The sequence below is a fragment of the Eulemur rufifrons genome, chromosome 20, assembly GCF_041146395.1.
Source record: "Eulemur rufifrons isolate Redbay chromosome 20, OSU_ERuf_1, whole genome shotgun sequence".
NCBI classification, from domain to species: domain Eukaryota; kingdom Metazoa; phylum Chordata; class Mammalia; order Primates; family Lemuridae; genus Eulemur; species Eulemur rufifrons.
This window is the reverse complement of record NC_091002.1, coordinates 6848393-6869866: the sequence shown is the minus strand read 5'-3', so window position 1 is coordinate 6869866 and position 21474 is coordinate 6848393. Positions and strand designations below refer to the sequence as shown.

Here is a 21474-nt window from a genome sequence, read left to right as displayed (position 1 = left end):
CTGAGAACAGTCAGAGCCAGACCCAGTCGAACTGGAGTTCCCTGACCCTGGACACACATGGCCCTGCCCTCCGAGCCTTGCTCCAGCAGTTGCCTCCTCAGAAGGCCCCTCCCCCTGTGCTGTGCCCAGGTAACATGTGCTTCACCTCTAAGACCCAGTCCAGAGGCCCCTCACTCCATGGAGCTTTTTCCCACCGCTTCCCAGATTTCTACCCCATCTCCACCACATGTCTGATTCCCACCACAGTCATCTGTGCCCTGGATGGCCCTGTCTTCCAGTCGGAGCTCCTCAAAGCAGGGTGTGCGTCTCATTCACCTTGGCGTCCCTCTCTCACACACACACACACACACGCTCACACATTCATGTACACACACTGCACACACATGCACATATAGATGCGAACCAACATTCAGACATACAGACACAATCACAAACACAGACAGGCATACTCTAACAGACACATGCACATATACCCTGAAAACACTGCTTTGCACATGCAGGGTAATAAGTGACCCATGAAGGCTTTAAGAATGTAATTGAGTGTAAGGACATAGCTTCTAACCCAGAGATCACACAGTCATGTTGGGATGCCACACAAGCACACGGGAAACTGTGAAGAAACTGGTACAAAACTGAGTGCCAAACCCTGTGGGCAAACTAGAGTGGAAGGATGAACTCGGAGGCCAGAACCCTTAGGGACAGCTTCAAGGTGGTGCTGACTGAATGTCAGGTGGCTAGAATTTAGAAAGCGGCAGAGAGAAGATTGCATTTCAGGTTGGCTAGGTGTCTGGAGGGAGAACAACATGCAAGGTATTGAGTAAAAAGAGGCAGGGTGCATCCCTTTAGGATGAGGAAACTAGTAGAAAGTAGGGTGGGGAGAGTGTCCGGAGTCTCCCCCAGCTGCTCAAGTGGTCTGTCTGCATGACCTTCAACACTTCATAAAGGAGCTCTGAGTGGCTATCCCCTGACTGGAGCCACCATTGCTCTGGGGGTGTGAGAAGCTACACACAGCCCCAAGACCCTAGGCCAGGCAACGGGCCTTGGACCAGATCTGCCAGCTTTCGCCTGGCCTGTGGGTCTTAAGGCTGAAATAAGAAGTGCATGGATGTGCAGAAAGCTTGGTCTCCACTATTTGCAGAGGATCGAGGAGATAGAAACCAGACGGGATTTGAGTGGAAGACTCCTGATACTACTTGGACTCGTAGGCTGTTGGTGCCCCTGTGCCTTGAAACAGACAGTAAAAAGTCTGTGCTCTCAGGGCAGAAAGTCAACTCACCTGTAACCAGACCACCAAGGGAAGAACGGTCCTGACACCCAGAGTCTAGTACACAGCTGTGCCTTCCCAGGAAACAAAAGGAAAAGCACCTGGGGCATCTCGGTGTGTTGGAAACACTGCTCTCAAAAAAACAGTGTAGCACAGCCTGTCAGTTTGGAGTTTTTCATGTGTACAGGGCACAAGCAAAGACATAACTAGAAATAAATATATGCACAGACATAAATGTGGATATTTAGAAATATATGAATAAATATGCAACATAAATATATGTATCAACATATAAACTTAAAATATAAATACTTACGCATATAACATAGAAGTGCTGCCTGCCATTCTGGTGATCTTTCTCCATACAGGAGAAAAATAGATGTATATAAATGTGTGTGTATATATATCTTTTATTACATATATGTATATATGCACATATTAAAAATTAATATAAATACATATGCATATATAATATGTATTAATAAACATCCAAAAAGACAAACATAAATACACACAGACTGACACACATACAGATATATTTACACTAGTGGCATGTTTCAATTAGAATAGATGCTTTTCCTTTTAACCTCTAAGGTGGGAGCAATTTTGTCTCAGTGTGGGTGGGTGAAGAAGGGGCTTTCCATGGAGATGTAGAAAGGCAAGGTCTGATCCCCCAGGATTGGCTGGGGGCACTGGGAGTCCTGAGGGGTAAAGGTGTTGGCCTGAAGGACAACCAGGCCAGGTTGGCCACTGGGGTCTTTAAGGGGCAAGAAACATGGCCTCAGATACTGAAGGCTGCACAGTAATCCTACCATTCTGGGAGGCCGAGGCGGGAAGATCGCTCAAGGTCAGGAGTTCGAGACCAGCCTGAGCAAGAGCGAGACCCTATCTCTACTAAAAATAGAAAGACATTAGCTGGACAACTAAAAAAAATATATAGAAAAAATTAGCCGGGCATGGTGGCGCATCCCTGTAGTCCCAGCTACTCAGGAAGCTGAGGCAGGAGGATCACTTGAGCCCAGGAGTTTGAGGTGGCTGTGAACTAGGCTGATGCCACAGCACTCACTCTAGCCTGGGCAACAAAGCGAGACTCTTGGCTCAAAACAAACAAACAAACAAAAAAGCACAAAGAGCAGGGCCCAGGGGGAGACCAGGTGGGAGCTTCTATGTGTCCTCACCTAGTGGATTTACACTGATTTATTCTCCCAGCAACCCCCGGAGTGTTGCCAACTTGGGAAGCTCACCTGAGCCTTGGTGTCCAGAGTTTTGGTCAAGGGTTGGAGGCACGAGTGCCCCTTTGGCTGACTTGAGTCACTCAATCTCCAGCCCCTCCAGAGGTCAAGCTCATACGTCATGATCCACTGACTTGAGCCACTCAGTCTCCAGCCCCTCCGGAGGTCAAGCTCATACGTCATGATCCAAGGACCCCATCATAAATCACAGTGTTAGCCCAGACTAGCTGGTGTGGCCCAAGGCCCCCAGTTAAGTTATCAGAGTGGCTATTCCAAGAGCTTAGCAGCTACCTCCTGGGAGTTGCTCAAGGGCCAAGCCCTGTTTGGAATGTGCAGGGTTTGACTACCCTAAGCCTGCTGAGTTAATCCTACACTGCACAAATCCAAACAGGTTGCAGAACATGAAAAGCAAATGCTCTCTGTATCAGCTCCCGCTGAACTCTACGCTGTGCCCGTTTGTGGACTCACCCAATTCTGCATGTCTGGCTCCTTCTCATCGTCTAGGTTGCAGCTGAAATATCGCCTCCTCTGTAATCACTCTCTTAAACTAGGCACCTCCCATTTCTCTTTCTTAGCCCTTTAGTTGTTTCCTTACATAATTTTTTCACCTTTTTTTCCTTAAATGAAATTTCCTTACTTCCTTATTTTCCTTACTTCCCACTTATTCTTGTTTTGAGAAGGGATCTGTCTCCACCATTAGAATGTTTGCCCAGGAATCCCCAGTGTCTGGCCCAGGACCTGAATCTGAGTTGAAGGCATGACCACGTTGAGTACTTCCCATGTGGCCTTGGTGAGTATTTACCGCATTCAGTAAGTCAGGCCTTCTTGGAGGTCTGTGATTCCTCATCCATGATTCTGAAATCCAAAAAGCTCAGAAACCTAAAATATTTTCTTAGAGTTGGTGCAAAATCTGACCTGAACAGCTATAAGCCTTTTCCCGATCTTTATCTCACTTAGTTTGAAGGGTCATCCTGTCTCTGCAGAAATCTTGATTTATGTAGTTTTGTGCTATACCATGCCCCAGTGGGAGCACAAAGTATTATTTTAGTTGTTAGTTTTCTATTGTTGCGGAACAAACTATCCCAAACCTTAGCAGCTTGAGACAACAGTAAACATTTATTACTCCAGGTTCTGTGGGTCTGGAGTCCAGGAGCAGTTTATCTGGGTTGGTTGTGGCTCAGGGTCTCTATGGGGTCCATATGTTGGCTGGGGCTGCAGTCTTTCCCAGGCTTGACTGGAGCCAGCGGCTCCAATTCCAAGCTGGCTCCTTCACCATGGCGGGCAAGTTGATGCTGGCTGTTGGCATGAAGGCTCAGTTCCTTGCCACAGGGACCTCTCCAAAGGGCTACTTGAGTGTCCTCATGATACGGCACTCCCTCAGAGTGAGTGCTCTAAAAGAGGGCAAGGCAGTAGCCAAGATGTTTTGTGTGACCTAGCAGTGGAAGTCACATGCCAGCACTTCTGTAATATCCTGTTGGTTACAAAGGTCAGCCTCACCCAATGCACTGGAGGGCGTTACACGAGAGTGTGGATATTGGAAGGAGGGATGCTTTGAGATGTTGGCTACCCAAATTATATGTACCCATTTGAAACCCAAAGATTCTGATTTCCAAAACATATCTGGCCTGGAGGGTGTTGGGTGAGAGACTGTGGATTGCACGATGCCTGATTTACAGTTGAGGGACCAGGCTCAAGGGCACTTGATGACCTGCCCCAGGCTGCACATACGGCAATTGCAGTGAGGACTCACCCCACCTCTAACAGTTCCGGGCCCAGTGCTACTTCATTTCTTCTGCCCCTGTCCTGGCCAATTCATACCCACAGCCACGTGGGCTTGCCACAGGTACTGTGCTGGGCAAGGGTACACTCCGTCCTCCAGTCCCCACAACACCCCTACCAGGTAGGGAGGGCACTCACTCAACCTTTTTTCTGCCGAGAGGAAGCCAGGCTTTGACGGGTAAGAAGGAGCCTTCCATACCAGAGCCAGGTCTGCTCAGCCCAGCGTCAGCGCCACAGACACCTGGCTGGGTGTGGCTGCCTGATTCTACAAGCTTGAGTGTTTTCCTGGACTCAGCGCAAGCAGGGCTGTGGGTCACATAAAGGGGACGAGGGGAGGACGAGTACACACACACAGGGAAGAGACCCCCACCAGATCCGGAGCAGGGGACACCCGAAAGATCCCATGTGTGTTTGGGCTTCATTGTTGGGGACACTCGGCTGTGGAAAAACGTTCAGCGCTTGTGTGGGAGGTTGTGGGGAGGAAAAGGATGAAGAAGCCAGGATGGGAAAGGGCGAGCTCCCTGCTGCCTCTGCTGTCCCGCCAACCCACACGTGCGACCTTATAAAGGGGTGTGCAGGGGCCTGGGGTCCTGCTCTGGGCCACGGCCCTGTGCTCCGGGTGGGGACGGCACCCTCTGGACTCTGTCCGCATGTGACTGAAATGCCACGTGCTTGGTGCGCTGGGAGCTCAGCTCCTGGAACCTCACCCTTTTCCTGCTGCTGTGTGGCCCCGGGGCGGATCGGCCCCTCACTCAGGTCAATACCTGGCGTCTTCGACCCCTTCTTTGCTTCCCATCAGTAGCTGCATCAGAGGCCGCTGAACCCTCAACCCCAGCTACGGGCCGGGGTCCACTGCCCGACAACTCCCCAGATGCAGGGGGACGGGGCCACTGGGTCGGGCCCCGCAACTGCGGGTGGGCGTGGGGTGGAGGTGAGAACAAAGCTGCGCACGGCAGGGGCGGGGCCGGGCTCTCGCGGGGGGCGGGGCCGGGCTCTCGCGGGGGCGGGGCCGGGCTCGGGGCGGGGCCGGGCTGTCGCCGGGGGCGGGGCGCGCCGGGACGGTTCCGGGAAGGCCCGCAGCCCGCCGGCCCCGGCGCGGAAGTTGCGCGGACGCGCGCCTTCCCAGGCAGGCCGCAGCCATGTCGTCCTGGGACGCGGGGTCGGGCGGGCGGGAGGGGACCCCGCGCGCAGCCGCCGCGCTCTGCAGCCTGTACCACGAGGCCGGGCAGCGGCTGCGGCGCCTGCAGGACCAGCTGGCGGCCCGGGACGCCCTCATCGCGCGCCTCCGCGCCCGCCTGGCGGCGCTCGAGGGGGACGCGGCGCCGTCGCTCGTGGACACGCTGCTGGAGCAGGTGGCGCGCTTGCGGGAGCAGCTGCGGCGGCAGGAGAGCGGCGCGGCGGAGGCCCAGTTGCGCCAGGTGCGGGGGCCGGCGGGCCGCGGGGCGGTGGGCGTGGGTGTGCCTGTGAGCGGCGCGCGGCTGTGCGGGGCCTTGGTTCCGGGATGTTGCGTTCTGGGGTCCCTTCCAGTCCTCACCCGTGAACGTGTCTTTCGCTGGTAGCACTTCAGCTCTGTGCCTGGCAGGCACAGCCGTGTCTGATAGCAGACAAATCGTTTTTCCTTCTCACCCTCCTTGTCATTGATGTTACGTCTATTTTTTTATGAAAAGCCGTAAGCGCGAGAGAAGTAACAGTACCTTTGTGAGCGCCCCAAATATTTGGGTGAACCCTGGCATGTATTGTTCCATTTGGTCCGTGACTATTATCCCAGTTTTCTCAGGAAAGAAACTAAGCCTGCAAAAGGAGTAGCCTGTGAAAGATGGTTTTTGTTTCCAGGATTGGCCCCACAGCCTGACTTTAGAGAGAAAAAGAAACATACCTCCTTTTCTGATTATAGGGGTAATTTTGAATATCCGCAAAATAAAAATAATAAAATAGCTACCTTAGTCTCACAATGCAGGGATAACTAGTGTTAATCTCTTGGCATGCTTCCTTCCTATTTTTCCTCTATGCATATGGTATACATACACTTGGCATGGTTGAACTCATGCTGTCTATGTGGTTTTACTTAATATTATGTTGTCAATATCTGCATTATTTAAAATACCTTCAGCAGCCAGATGTCTTCCCGATTCCTGCTCTCTCCCTCTTTCTGGAAGGTGGATCATGGCTCATCAGAGCAGAAGGGAAATTTGGAGGTCATCTTGTCTGTGCCAACAGATTTTAGTGTTGTGGTCACCAAGAGCCACAGATGAGTACAGAACAGGAACCCAAAGGGACCATCTAGAATTCATTGCCAGAATGTCGATGGGAGAGTTAGGGGATGTGGGCACCTCACAACCAGAACAGGATTATACTTGCAGTCTGATGGCGATTGGTGTTCAACTCACGTGTGTCCCCAGTGTCCTCTGTATCTATGGCCACTAACTGGGAACTCATCGCAGGTCCCTTGTGGCTCCAGATAAAACCAAGTCCATGGTCCCAGCATTACTGGTCCTCCCACTTCTGACATGTAGGTTTTGTTTTGGGATCTTTAATTAAGGAGCATTTTAACGATCTGGTATCTTATGCAATTATGTTTTTATGATTCATCCCAACATTCAATCTGAGGTCCATCACAGAACGTGTGGAAGAATGGAGAGGTTTATCGCGTCCTAGAGGTTGTGGGTTCACTGAGGTAGCAGTGCAGAGTTAAAGCCATCGGAGGAGGCAAGCTGTTGGTAGGTTGCTCTCTTCTATGGCCATGTCAGCCAGCCCATTAGGAACAGGGACCCTGGACCAGTAGGGACTGAGAGCTCCCAGAGAGGATGCTGAGGCTCAGAGGTACGGAAGAACTGACCACGGCATCTGTGGCCACACTGTGGCCTGCATGTGATGGGGCCAGATCAGGCCAGTGAATTGCGGCTCTCACCCAAGACCTCACCTCATCTGTAACACAAGGACTGCTTGGACAACTGTGCAAACCTTCTTCAGTTAAGACTTTCTGGAATATCGTTACTGCTCAACCCCATCCCATCACTACCCTGGGGACTGGCCTCACAGGCCTAGCCTGGTCCTGGCATATCAGCCCTCTTTCCCTTCTAGTTTTTCTTTCCCTGTACTGACACACTCTTTATGGAGGGCAATCGGGTAGGGTACGCCCTTTACAGTAGTCTGTGGTAGTTTTTGTCCTTACTGTTTGCCTTGCCCCCCCACCAAGCTCAAGTTCTTCCAGAGTGAGGAAGGGTCTTGCTGTCTCACTGCTTCCCCAGGGCACATCTTGATGGCTTGCCACATGCAGTCAGGGCTCAGTGTACTGGCCTTTCTTATAATTCCTATTTGCTCCTGTTCTCTCACAGTTCCATCAGCTCCTGGTATGGGGACAGCCAGGAGCCGGGCTGCACCCTCCACCTAGGCATCCTATAAGGTCTGCCTGGGAAGGAGAGAGAAAGGGGACTATACTGGGTTAGACTATGTCTCCCAGAATTCATGTCCACCTGGAAACTGACCTTATTTGGAACTAGGGTCTTTGCAGATGTAGTAAATTAAAATGAAGTCATACTGAATCAGGGTGTGTCTTAATCCAATGACTGGTGTATAAAATGGCCATGTGAAGACACAGGGAGAAGAAGGTCATGTGAAGACAGAGGCAGAAATTAGAGTGATGTGTCTATAACCCAAGGAACGCTGGCAGCCACCAGAAGCTGGAAGAAACAAGGAAGGATTCTTCCCTAGAGCCCCTGGAGGGAGCATGGCCCCGCTGACACTTGGCTTCCAGAACTGTGAGAGAATAGATTTCTGTTGTTTAAGACACCTGGTTTGTGGTACTTTGTTACAGCAGCTAACTAACAAAGGGATGAAGGCAAGAGGCTATGCCTCTTATTTTCAAGGCTGATCCACAAAACTCTTAATAGAATTCTTAACACGTTTGTGTGTGGATCTCAGCAACAGGCTTTCCTGAGAGTTGGGCTGTGTGTCATGCCTGTGTATATAAAGCTGAAACTCTGGCCGGGCGCGGTGGCTCATGCCTGTAAGCCTAGTACTCTGGGAGGTCGAGGTGGATTGCTTGAACTCAGGAGTTCAAGACCAGCCTGAGCAAGAGCGAGACCCCATCTCTATCAAAAATAGAAAAAATTAGCTGGGCATGGTGGCATGCACTGTAGTCCCAGCTACTTGGGAGGCCGAGGCAGGAGGATCACTCAAGCCCAGGAGTTTGAGGTTGCCATGAGCTAGGCTGACACCACGGCACTTGAGCCAAGGCAACAGAGCAAGACTCTGTCTCAAAAAAAAAAAAAAAGCTGAAAATCTCGTGCAGACCTCGCTTTCTGACCAGAGTGGTCAAGGTGCTGCTGTGTCCTAAGAACTGTCACTAACTGGAAAAGGCAGTCAGATGAGTCAGCACAATCTCTCCATCTGCAGAGCCAGCAACAAGTTCCCAGAGCCCAGGCCCTTGAGGGGTCTCCGGGCCCTCTCCCTGCTAGGGGTGGATGAGTCAGTCAGCCCATTGCAGGGCCACCATACCGCCTGAGCCTGATGTGCAGTGTGCTGCCTCCCAGTGGTTCTACCTCCCTTTCTAGTGGCTGTGGCGGGGCCCTAGTGGTGATGGAAGAAGCCAGCCTTGAGCAGGATATATATTGTCACCCAGCAAGTTTCCACGTGAGCCAGATTATTTATAAACTGATGTTTGAAACATGAGTTGTTTTTTTTTTTTTTAAAGGAAACAGGGTCTCACTATGTTGTGTAGGCTGGCCTGGAACTTCTAGGTTCAAGAGATCCTCCCAGGCCAGGCGCGGTGGCTCACGCCTGTAATCCTAGCACTCTGGGAGGCCGAGGCGGGTGGATCGGTCGAGGTCAGGAGTTCGAGACCAGCCTGAGCAAGAGCGAGACCCCGTCTCTACTAAAAAAAATAGAAAGAAATTATCTGGACAACTAAAATATATATAGAAAAAAAAATTAGCTGGCCATGGTGGCGCATGCCTGTAGTCCCAGCTACTCGGAAGGCTGAGACAGGAGGATTGCTTGAGCCCAGGAGTTTGAGGTTGCTGTGAGCTAGGCTGAAGCCAGGGCACTCACTCTAGCCCGGGCAACAAAGCAAGACTCTGTCTCAAAAGAAAAAAAAAAAAAAAAAGAGATCCTCCCATCTCAGGTGGGACTACAGGCTCATGCTCCCATGCCTGCCTGAAAGCTGATTTTTTTTTTTTTTTTTTTTGAGACAGAGTCTCACTCTGTTGCCCAGGCTAGAGTGCCGTGGGGTCAGCCTGGCTCACAGCAACCTCAAACTCCTGGGCTCAAGCAATCCTTCTGCCTCAGCCTCCTGAGTAGCTGGGACTACAGGCATGCACCACCATGCCCGGCTAATTTTTTTTAATATATTTTTAGTTGTCCAGCTAATTTCTTTCTATTTTTTAGTACAGACGGGGTCTCACTCTTGCTCAGGCTGGTCTGACCTGACCTCGAGCGATCCTCCAGCCTCGGCCTCCCAGAGTGTTAGGATTACAGGCGTGAGCCTGGCCTGAAAGCTGATTTTTAGGACCAAAAATAAAGACTGGGAAGTCCTTCAGAATTACCCACCCCCTTCCTGCAGCCATATGTCCATGTTTTTTCTGTATCTGTTCTGTGAACTGATTGAGAATAGGGCCTGGGTCCTGAATTGCCTTTGTGTGGCCCAGTTTTATTCCCAGATGTTTACTCGGCATCCATGTGGGGCTGGGCCCAGTGCCGAGGACTAGAGTGTGGATGCAAGAGAGAGCCGTGCTCTTGGGAAGCTTCAGGAGCCTGTGGGCATGCCACCCCCCTGTCTGTAGAGATGTTTGTTTCTCTTACTGTCTCCATTTGACCAGCCCAAGAAGGAGGCTTAGAAGTCAGGTTTTGCCTAAAGTTCTCTATCCCTGAAGAGAGCATGAGGGAGCTATAGTAGATAGAGGTACTGGGGCCAGGGCGACTGGTGCCACTGCCTCTCACCCATTTGTTCCAGCTGCTGCCTTGACCCTGTGAGCCTCAGTTTACCATCTGTAGAATGGGAGAAATGGGAATGATAGTCACTATCATAGGGCATGTGGGGATCAACGTGGTTGGTGCAGGGTAGGGGCTTAGAAAGCATTGGCTGCTCCTGCCACAGCCACTGTGGCCATTGTAGGAACTTAGAAGTTTGTTGAATTTATGATTCCATGGGAGACTGGCCTTGGTTGGTATTGTTTATAGCTGTGGTCCCCAACCCCCGGGCTGCAGAGCTCCGTCCCCCACCCTCCCAGGTCTGCGGAAAAATTGTCTTCCGTGAAACCAGTCTCAGGTGCCAAAAGGTTGGGGATCACTGATAGAATTGCTATCTATATTCATGTTATATGTATTTGCATATATATTGATATCTATGTTTTATTATATAGATGTATATTTGCCCTGAATAAACTTTAATATCAGATAGAGACAAGGATGAGACATTTCTCTGTTATGCTGCTGATAATCACAGCTTTTGATTTGAATAATTTTAAAATTTAATAAAAATGTACTCTAAGTGCAGGTCTCTATTCACCATCTGTGTTTGCACCAAACATGGTTTTTGAGGTTTTTTGTATTTTTTTTTGAGACAGGGTCTCACTCTGTTGGTTGGGCTAGAGTGCAGTGGCATCATCATAGCTCTCTGCAACCTCAAACTCCTGGGCTCAGGCTTCCTGAGTAGCTGGAACTACAGGTGTGAGCCACCATGCCTGGCTAATATTTCTATTTTTTTATAGAGACAGGGTCTCACTCGTGCTCAGGCTGGTCTCAAACTCCTGGTCTCAAGCAGTCTTCCCACCTTGGCCTCCCAAAATGCTAGGATTACAGGTGGGAGCCACCGTGTCTGGCCTCCATGCACATTTTTGAGCCACTGTTGAGAGTAACTAGATCTAGTTCAGCTGAGTGTGGCAAAAAAGGTCACTGTTCTGGGGCACTTCCATTCTGCCTCCAGTCAGTGACCAAGCTGTGGTGTTGGCCGAGGAGAAACAAAGCCAGATGAGGGGTGGCTGGCCGTGGCTGGCCAGGGGTCTGTGACATTTCCAAGGAGCAATCAGGGGAGGAACAATCAGCAGTGAGACCTGGAGCTGACATTGGGATTTGGCATTCTTTCTCTGTTGTATTTTATGTCAAGGAGGCCGCAGTTGGTTAAATATGCGCCTCTGTACTGTGTGTGCCCTCGTGTGTGGCAGCGTCCAGGCAAGTGATTTGCCATCAGCTGGCAGCTGGCAGCCTGCAGCCGTGTAGAGGGGCTCAGGTGGTTGTGGGTGGTGGCCCCAAGTGAATGAACAGTGCTGGTCCTGGAGCCTAGAGCCCCCTCTGCTCTTGGAAAGAACCAGGTCCCCAGGCCCCTTCTGTGTCCCAGTCCTGGAGGTTCAGCCTGGTGCTGCAGGGCCGCCTGCTGGGAGCAGGTGCTGATGCCACGGGCTGGCTTTCAGACAGGTGTCTCTTCTCCTCCTTCAGCACAGAAAGGCCTGGTCTCTACTCAGGGATAGGGTCAGAAAGCTGACAGGTCAAAGTAATGGCCTCATAAGAACGGATCTCCCCTGGCCAGGAAACGGAGGCACCCCTGGGATTCTCGAGAGCTGCCTAGTCAGAAGGTAGTGCGGCGTGATGGGATGATGGAATCAGGTGCTGGATGCCTTTGGGCGAATATCCCAGTTTGCAGACTTGCCCCAGTGAGGTGTTCTGGTTTTCATTTGTATACCTATTGTTGCCAGTCCTGCTGATTTTTCTACATCTGAGCATCATAACTAGAGGTTTTTCTTCTTTTCTCTCTTTCTGTTTGCCTCTAGAGTGAGGTCCAAGGAAGGTGGGAAGGAAAGGACTCTTAAAAATGCCAAGTTGGGCACACTGGGAGGCCAAGGCGGGAGGATCGCTCGAGGTCAGGAGTTCGAGACCAGCCTGAGCAAGAACAAGACCCTATCTCTACTAAAAATAGAAAGAAATGAGCTGGACAGCTAAAACTATATATAGAAAAAAATTAGCTGGGCATGGTGGCACATGCCTGTAGTCCCAGCTACTCGGGAGGCTGAGGCAGTAGGATTGCTTAAGTACAGGAGTTTGAGGTTGCTGTGAGCTAGGCTGACGCCACGGCACTCACTCTATCCCACGCAACAGAGCAAGACTCTGTCTAAAAAAAAAACAAAAAAATGCCAAGTTGGCCAGGTGCAGTGGCTCATGCCTGTAATCTCTGTACTTTGGGAATCCAAGGTAGGAGGATCGCTTGAGGCCAGGAGTTCAAGACCAGCTTGGGCAACATAGTGAGACCTCATCTCTATAAAAAATTTTTAAAAATTAGCTGGGCATGGTGGCACGGGCCTATAGTCCCAGCTATTTGGGAGGCTGAAGTGGGAGAATCGCTTAAGTCCAGGAGTTTGAGGCTGCAGTGAGCTGTGATTGGGCCAGTGCACTCTAGCCTGGGCCACAAAGTGAGACTTCATCTCTTAAAAACAGAGAGAAGAAAAGCCCTGAGTGAGAATTCCAGAATGTTCTCTGAGTCACTTGGTTAGAGTGATGCAGTCATGCTAGGCTTATTATCCTACAGCGTAGGTTATCATGGATACCACAGAGTTTGGGTGGAGGAGTGTCAGGAGACAGGGTGGGGCCCAGTGGCTGTGTTCCTGAATTCCAATTATTTCTTTGCTCTTCAAACAATACTAGCCATGCAACTTCTGGGCATTTTTCCCATTGATATATTTGTGCAAAAGTACAAGGAAACAGATAAGTGTTCATCAGTTGAAGGCGTGTTCAATAAATCTGGACTGTCATGGTGTTCCAGGCCATAGTTAAGAAGAATGAGGCAGGTTTCTCCATGCTGCCATGGAAGAAGGTAGATTTCTGAGGAGGGCAAGAGCAGTGTTGCTGTGTGATCCCTCTGCGTACAAATACGTACGTGTTATAGATGCTTATAAATGTTCTGGAAAGATATGTGCCCAAATAATGAACAATGATGGTCTCTGGAGGGGGAAGGATGGGGAAGGGTGTGGGGAAGGGGAAGGGGAAAGAAATTTATATTTTTATTTTATTTACTTCTGTATGTTTGAACTTTTTTAACAGTGCAGATATTGTTTTTGTGATTTTAAAAAAGCTAGTTAAGAGAATAATAATTCAGGGTTCCCTTAGTAATATGGTCTGGTATTTGTTCCATTGTGGTGAGAAGGTTCTAGGTTCCTGGTGTCTGTCCCTCATGTTGTGTAGGAGGCGAGTGATTACCTGAGGCAGAAGCTGGATCCTTCTCCTGCCATTTCCTCCTGGGGGCTGCTTGGGCTCGTCCCTGATTCTTCTGGAACTGTTTCTTCATTTGCGGGATGGACTAGTTGAGCCTGCTTAACCTCCCTCATGTACTGTTGGAAGGGTCTTTGAAAATGGAAAAGCATGAATTTAAGGTCAGATATTAAAAAATTATCATTTTAAGGACTTTTTTTTCCTAAAGAAGTAATTGGGAATGTTACAGTTCTTTTAGAATTTGTCTAGCAGGTTTTCTGTTCCTCACTGGAAGATCCCCCTCAAATAAAAATAAAATAATAAAAAAAAAAATAAGTAATTTGGGTTGAATGTATTAGTTTCCTAGAGCTCCCGTAACAAAGTACCACAAGCTGGAGGCTTCAAACGACAGAAATCGAGTCTTTCACAGTTCTAGAGGCCAGGAGCCCGAAGTCAAGGTGTTGGCTCCCTCTGAGGGCTCGAGGGGAGGATCCTTCCCAGCCTCCCAGCTTCTGGTGAGGGCCGGCATCACTCCGATCTCTGTCTTCGTGTGGCCTTCTGCTTTCTGTCTGTCCCTCTTATAAGGCCACCAGTTCCATCCTAATCCAGGATGACCTTATCTTAATTACATCTGCAAAGACCCTATGTCTAAGTAAGTTCCCATCCCCAGGTACTAGGGGTTAGGATGTGGACATATGTTTTGGGGGGCTACCCTCTACCGTGGAGTTTCTATCATTCCTAGCAAAGAAGTGTTTGGAATTTTTAATAATTTGATGATGTAAAATCTAAAATTATACACTTGCTTATGAAAATAGAATTTTAAGTGATGTTTCAGAACAGAACATTGTAGGCTGAAAAACTCCAAAGATAATGATTAGTTCAAAGGCCTGCCTTCCAAGTGAGTACGTTTGTTACTGAGTGATGGGGTCTCCATGCCACATTTTCTGTTGCTTTGTGAACATTTGCTTTTGGCATTGCTTCTTTTAATCACATAAACTGTGTTTTTAAATCTTCCACCTAGGAAATTGAGAGACTTACTGAGCGACTAGAAGAAAAAGAGAGGGAAACGCAGCAGCTGTTGAGTCAGCCACAGCATGAGCGAGAGAAGGAAGTCATCCTGCTGCGGAGGAGCGTGGCAGAGGAGGAACGGGCCCGGGCCGCCAGTGACGTTCTGTGCCACTCCTTGGCCAAGGAGACCCACCAGCTGCGGAGGACACTGGCTGCCACTGCCCACATGTGCCAGCATCTAGCCAAGTGTCTGGGTGAACGACAGCGTGCACAAGGGGACGTAGAGGAGAAAAGTCCTGACAAGGTAGGCCACGGTGTAACCAAATCGTGGTGAAGACCCCGGTGTGGCAGAGGCATTGCCTACAGACCCCCAGGATCCCTTAGCAATCTCAGAGGTCAGGGGGTGCCCCAGAGCCCACTTTTGTTCTCAGGAATGAGAGTCAGCCGGTGGGTCAAAGCTTGCACATCCGGGGGTTTCGTTTAGAATGATGGAACACGCAAAATGCAATAGGAGCACGGGGTGGCTCGCCTCACTGGCCCCCAACACTGGGCCTGTAGCCGACCCTGTACTCGGCTGCCTCAGCCAAGGATGAGAAGGAAGAGCGGGGGATGGAGGGGCTGCCCCGAGGAAGTGCTGTCACGTGTGTGTTGGGCAGATGAGGAAACTGAGGCAGAGCTAGGCAATACTGCTGGAGGGGGCAGTGCCTCCAAATGGCACATGTGCAGGGGCTAGGCCCAAAACTGCCAGGAGGCCCATGAGTGCCGGCCGTCTGCAGGCTCCTTGTATCTAAGTGGATCAGGGCTGGCACAGCTGTGGGCCCCGTGAAGACCCAGAACTGCCATCGCCAAAGCTGGTTTTTGGGCATGTGCTTGACAGCAGATGGCCTGCCACAAGCCAGGAGACCTGGATGTCCTCAGGACTGCAGCCTCATTGTCATCAAAGCAAGGGCCAGGTGACATTGGGGGCCTAAGACACTGGGCCTCCAGGACAGGCTGGATCTGGTCTGTGGCTATGTGTCAGGTCTGGTGGGGGTGACAGGGACTGTGAGGATTTTAGCATCAGGAATCACATGGAGGTTGGAGGCACACCCAGGAAACCAGGGGGCTCCTAGGCAGGAAGAGCAGGGAGCAGTGGGGCCGAGGCTGCTGGGAGCCAGGCGCTGGTCACAGCGCTTCCTGCTGGGGGCTGTGATCTGTGTGGGGCAGACAGGGAAACGGAAGCACGTGGTGCACACCTTCCCCTGGTCATGTGGTGGGCCAGGCTGAGGCTGCATCTTGCCTGCACTGCCTGGCATAGGGCCTCCGGCTTGGGTCCCTCTAGGTAGTTCTCTGAGGCAGCAACAGGATTCATGCAGAAACACGTGCTCCGAGATGTTCTGGGGCAGTTGGGACATGCAGTTCCTATTAGCAGATTCACCAAAGTACCCGTTGGGGAGAAACTTGATCTGAGAACCACCCATCTCAGTTGGGTGGATTCCGTAAAAAGGGAACCTGAGAAGAACACAACTGTATTTCAGAAACCAAAAGAAAATTCGCCGACTGGGGGGAGGTGGGGTGTTCTTGTCCAATTTTGAGTCATTTCCCTCTGGTTTGAAGGGAGCCACATACAGTGGTCAGCATGAGATGGGTGGAACCAGGAGAGGGGCCTGGGAGGGTAGGACAGGCACCTCATCACAGTCTCTCAATAAGTGTCACTTCTCGGCCCTGGACTTGGCTGAGTCACCCGGGGCTTCCCAGTGCAGGCTGGATTAGGACATGTACTTCCTTTGTCATTTGAGGGGAATTCTCAAAAATAATGTCATTGCTACACAGTCCCCAGCACTGTTCAATGTGCGGAATTTCTAGGGTGCAAAGGGTATTTCTGAGACTTTTCAGTTAGGTCTGCCAGCTATTAGGGTTTTGTTTGGGATGTGGCTCCCATGACCAAATCTCCCAGCCCTGCATGAGGCACAGGTTAGAGTGCCACGTCCAGAAGCACCACATTGCACTTGATTGTCTGCAGATAGGACAGTGTCATGGGCTCTGAAGGAGGTAAACCGGTCGCACAACCAGGCCCACCCCAGCAGCTGGGGGCTTCTCTGGTGTACAACGGCATTGAGCTTCCTGCCCTCCTTACTCCCTGTGATGATGGCAGAGCTTAAGCAACGAGAAGATTTTACTCCATCCGGTATGTGTAAACATTCTAGACTTTAGGATGTTTAATCCCAAATATTTAACATAAACAGCTCAAACTGGCAGGCAGGTTGGAATAAGAACAGTGTCAAGGATGATGTGACCTGGAGACCCTCTGCTCAGGCTGTGGCCTGGCCCCAGTGGGCAGCCTGGCGGGAAGAGGGTGGTTCCTTGTCCCCCCACGGCTGGAGTCAGCGAGTCCCTGTCTCTACTTCGCTTCTGTGTCAAATGAACGGTCACTGCCTGCTGCACTGTGGGATGCAGGGAGACCTGTGGCCTCAGCCTCCAGGTGCAGCTTTCTCATCCGCTCTTCATGTGGTGACACGCTGTCTCCTCTCTACCCGTTCCTTATGCAGCCAGAGCACACAGGCGGGGACGCCTCTGTCCAGAACATTATTGAGGAGTTACAGGAAGAAAATCGACTGTTAAAACAGAAGGTGACTCACGTGAGTGTCTTTAACTTTTTATTTGAGAAGAACATTCACTCTTACAAACTGTACGTGAGGATTCTTTCCTTGGCCGATGCCCACCCTCTGGCCACTTTGGCTTGATACACACAGTCCCCAGAGACCTTACCTTTTAGCCCAAGGTGACGTACAGGACATGTCCTGTCTTTCCTCCATGCCCCCAAAGTTGATTCACAGGTCAATTAAAGGAAGTACAAGATTACTATCAGGAAGTACAGTTTTTAAGGCAGGAAAATTGTGCTAAGTCCACTTCTGTCTAAGATCGTTGCTATGGGCATTATCACAGTGTCCCAGGATCCTCTGGTGGGCTTAGTGTCCCCTCTGCGCAGAACACAGGGAGGCGCTTGCGTTGAAGAGGAAAACCTCGCTCGTGAATTATTGCTGGTAAACAGCTTCACGGCTGGGTGCTGGCTGGAGCGGCTTCTCAGCTGCCTTCGCCGGGAGCTTTCCGGCTCCGCCTCCTCAGGTGGAAGACCTCAATGCCAAGTGGCAGCGCTACGACGCCAGCAGGGACGAGTACGTGAGGGGGATCCACGCGCAGCTGAGGGAACTGCAGGCCCCGCACGAGCCTGAGCTGATGAGGAAGGAGATCTTCCGGCTCAACAGACAGTTGGAGGAGAAAATAAACGACTGTGCAGAAGTCAAGCAGGAGCTGGCAGCTCTGAGGATGGCCCGGGACGCTGCCCTGGAGCGGGCGCAGATGCTGGAACAGCAGGTCTCCCCTGGGGTCCGGGCGGCGCCGACCATACGTCTGCCTGCAGGCAGTGGCTGTGGTCTTGGGACAGGCTGGGCCGAGGGCTCAGGGCGGGCAGTGGTCATGGGGCAGATGGGAGCAGTCCGGTGGGGACTTTCTCCTTCCCTGAGCAGAAGCGTGTCTGGTCTCTTCTTAGATTCTTGCTTACAAGGATGACTTCATGTCGGAAAGGGCAGATCGGGAACGGGCTCAAAGCCGGATTCAAGAGCTAGAGGAAAAGGTCACCTCCTTGCTGCGCCACGTGTCCCGGAGACAGGTAGAGTCTGAGGGCATTTCTCTTCTTGCTTAGGGTTAGTGCTTTTGTTTCTCTCTTCATGCATTTTGAGCCCTTCCGTGTCTGCTAAGACCCTGATTTGCTGGGGGGAAGGGTTGAGCTGGGCCCTTCCCAGCTCTGGGCAGAGCTGCCTTGCCTAGCGCCTAGGGCGTGTCGTGGAAACCCTCACTGTGGTACTGTGTTTGGTTACAGAGGAGGTTGGCTCGGCAGCCTGTGTTAGCAGAGGTGGCCATCCTCAGGGCCTGTCCTGCCTCCCTGTTTGTCACTGTCACACAACCAAGAGTGTGTCCTGGGCCTTAGACTCCCTATTGGGTGCCCCATACATTCCGCTGCTCTGAGGCGGGAACCCTGGTTACCCTGTCATGTAGGTGTGATAGCCCTAGGTGTCCAGTAATGTCCCCCAGCTCAGCCTGGCACGTGCAGCTGGGCCTCGCAGGCCAGCCTGCTCCCTGGGCTTAGTGCTCTTCCCACCGTGGTGGGTGCCTTGAAGGAGGCCCGGTGTGAGTCAGAACTGATGAAGTTTCTCGCTGTGTGACCTGTGGCACCCACGTGCCTCTTCCCCTCTGTCCGGGAGGGGAACGGGGGGTCATGGTGACCACCCTTTCTTCCACACCCTTGGACTAAGGCCACAGCAGGGGGCCTGGACACAGGCAACTGTTTCTACTTGTGGACAAAGAAGGGGATCATGGTGGGGCCCTCTGTCCTGCCCCACAAATCCACAGGCTGACAAGGAAGCTCTGGGTGGCTTCGCCAGCCACAGCAGGACCTGCCCCAAGCCCCTGCCCAAACCCCATAGCCTTCTTGGCATCACATGATGGAGAGTGGGTGGTTGGCTCCCCATCCCCATCCCCCAATTCCTGGTTCTCCTAAGGTCCTGGGACTGCAGGTAGGCCTAGGGTGGGGATCTTCCAGCATGTTCCCTGGGCAGGAATAGGAGCATCTTCCAACATGACTATATGTGGGTTTTCCTGGGATTTGGTTTTGCCTGTGGGTTTTCTGGCCTCCATGAGTGTGAGGAAGCATGTGATTTGGATTGAAGGGTTGCTAATGGTACAGTCATGAGGATGGTCTCAGGTGGCCTTTCAAAGATTTGGGGCCAAAGGAACTGGTTCCAGACCTGCAGTCCTGGATTCTTCTAGGAATTCCCACTCAGCACCAAGGGCAAAATTCCTGGTAGGAACTGGGGACTTTGTACTAAGTGGCCTCTACACCCCTTTCAACTGTAGCCTCTGGATCCTTGAGCACTGGGAGCACTTGCTGTTGCTTAGTCCCTAAGTGGCTCAGCCAGGGCCAGCGGTGCGGAAGGCATGGGTGGTGAACTGTAGTCCGCTGAGGAAAATCCAAATGTAGATGCAGAGTGGAAGCACCAAGGCCTGCTGGAATGAAGGTCCCAAACAAGCAGTGATGGGCGCCGCAGGCTGCGTGCTTCAGGATGGGTGTTTGTGCCGAGTGACTGGTGTGGCCGAGCCAGGGATGCTCCCCTGCTGCTACTGGAGGCCCCCTAAGTGCTCAGAGTGTTTAGCACCCCACGCCCCAGGGGAGGTGCAGAGTGGGATTGGGATTCAATTTGCTCCCCGCCGTGGTGGTGTGAGGAGCACGTCTTCAGAGGCCACCTTCTCGGTCAGGTCTCCTAGAGCCAGTAGGTCCCATCAGGCCTTGTGCCCACTCAGACCTGCTCCTTCATGTGTGCATGAGGAAGTGTGTGTGATCGCCCCTGTTGTTGACTGAGCACCTCCCAGTCTGGGCTCTGGGGAACAGGAATTCCACAAGGCAAGGGATTTAAGTTGCACTTGTTGCTGGAACCTGAGACCTGGCTTTGTGGCCTTCAGCACAGTCTGTGTAAACAGACCTTTGCCTCTTCTCCAGGACGTTCGAGAGCCAGACCCCTGCTGGATTCATACCGGGAGCAAAACTGCCAAGTACTTGGAAACTGATGCATTGGAGCTTGTGGTGCCTGGTGGCTGGAGGCCGGGGCCTGGGTCCCAGCAGCTGGAACTGGAACCCCCTGCAGAAGGCAGACACACCAGCACAGCCCAGAGAGGCCAGGGCGACCTTCAGTGCCCTCACTGCCTGCGGTGCTTCAGCGATGAGCAAGGTGAAGAGCTCCTCAGGCATGTGGCCGAGTGCTGCCAGTGAGCCGGGACTTCTCTGTGCCCTTGTGGGCCCCTGCCTAGCGCAGCCACCCTTAGGGACAGGGTGGGTGCTCTCAGACACGACGGGTTGAGCTCTACTGAGATCAAGGCCCCTAGAATGGGCGCTCTGATTGTTCACCTTGATCCCCCTTTGGCTGTGGAACAGGCCGGGTCAAAGGAAGCTGCCAGCAGGGCTGGGGTTGGAGGCAGAGACGGGGTCAGGAGCATCAGTCATGGGGAAGCCCCGGTCTCATCTCTCCATCATGCTGAAAACCAGAACAGTCTGCTGCTAGTGTGCTGGCCCCCACGCAGCCTGCACTTGCAGATGCCGCAGCTTGCCCCCTGTGGGAGCCACATGTGCAATCCCCAGGATAGAAGCTCCGTCTTGTTCTATAGAATAAAGTGTCCCCTCCCTGCCTTGGATCGGGAGGTTTGCAGACCGGAGTACTGTAGCTGCCCATCCCACTAGGGGGCCCATCCCCAGCCGTGGCAGAGCCACATGTCTGCATTGAAATTGAAATTGAAAACATTGCACGTCTGCCACGTCTGAATTGAAATTGAAATTGAAAAATGATGCATTGCAGTAGCATTTATCATGTATCCAGAAGTTAAAACACACTTATTTTATTTTCATTTATTTTTATAATAAATGTACTTACTACTGTGACTGCTCTGAGAATTCATGTTGTGGTATTTTCATAATGTGCGGGAGTTAGACCAGCTGGCAAGGGGAGACACTGCCACTGTTGCCACCTGCCAGGGGAACTAGACAAGGGGGTCGATGGGCGTCTGGCCAGCTCTACCTGTTTGGGGCTGTGTGGGCAGAAGGCTGCCTTAGGATTTGCAGGAATGGAGGGCTTTCATTTTAGGCTTTTTACTTTTAGCAGCTTCACAGAGCCAGGTAAATACCTGAGCTCCTGACCTTTAGCCTACTTGGAGAAATTCTTGGGGCACATATACTGAGGTTTACTTACAAGTGGGGACCTGACATTTGAGGGAAGTGAGTCACTGGGGAGAGGCCGTCCTTTGTTAGGAGCAAGGCGTTGAGTTTGGAGCTCCATTGGTACTCACATTCTCGCAGTTGTTGAGCTGGACTCAGGCAGAGACCACTGGGGCAGAGATGGAGCCCTGAGCTTCTCAGCAGTGATCAGGCACCAGCCCAGCATTCTGCCCTTGGCCTGTTTCAGCTCTAGCCCAGGACATGAAGAAAAAGGGTGG

The 21474-nt window shown here is 51.7% G+C and overlaps 1 protein-coding gene and 1 non-coding gene across 4 annotated transcripts; both read left to right on the top strand.

Annotated features, from left to right (window-relative positions):
* Positions 1-5355: 5355 nt before the first annotated feature.
* On the top strand, positions 5356-20883 carry TNIP2 (TNFAIP3 interacting protein 2). Of its 3 annotated transcripts, none has more exons than XM_069495437.1 (6): positions 5356-5693; positions 14471-14761; positions 16986-17075; positions 17563-17811; positions 17987-18106; positions 19991-20883. In XM_069495437.1, exons 1-6 carry the CDS (start codon positions 5415-5417, stop codon positions 20258-20260), a joined length of 1299 nt encoding a protein of 432 aa, XP_069351538.1. In that variant the 5' UTR covers positions 5356-5414; the 3' UTR covers positions 20261-20883. The 3 variants fall into 3 exon arrangements, with proteins under 3 accessions (XP_069351538.1, XP_069351540.1, XP_069351539.1); XM_069495438.1 differs by lacking the exon at positions 5356-5693 and adding an exon at positions 13580-13631; XM_069495439.1 differs by lacking the exon at positions 17563-17811.
* Positions 13689-13750, top strand: LOC138401303 (U7 small nuclear RNA). The gene has a single exon (XR_011236463.1). It is a non-coding gene; the product is annotated as a U7 small nuclear RNA (small nuclear RNA).
* Positions 20884-21474: the final 591 nt, after the last annotated feature.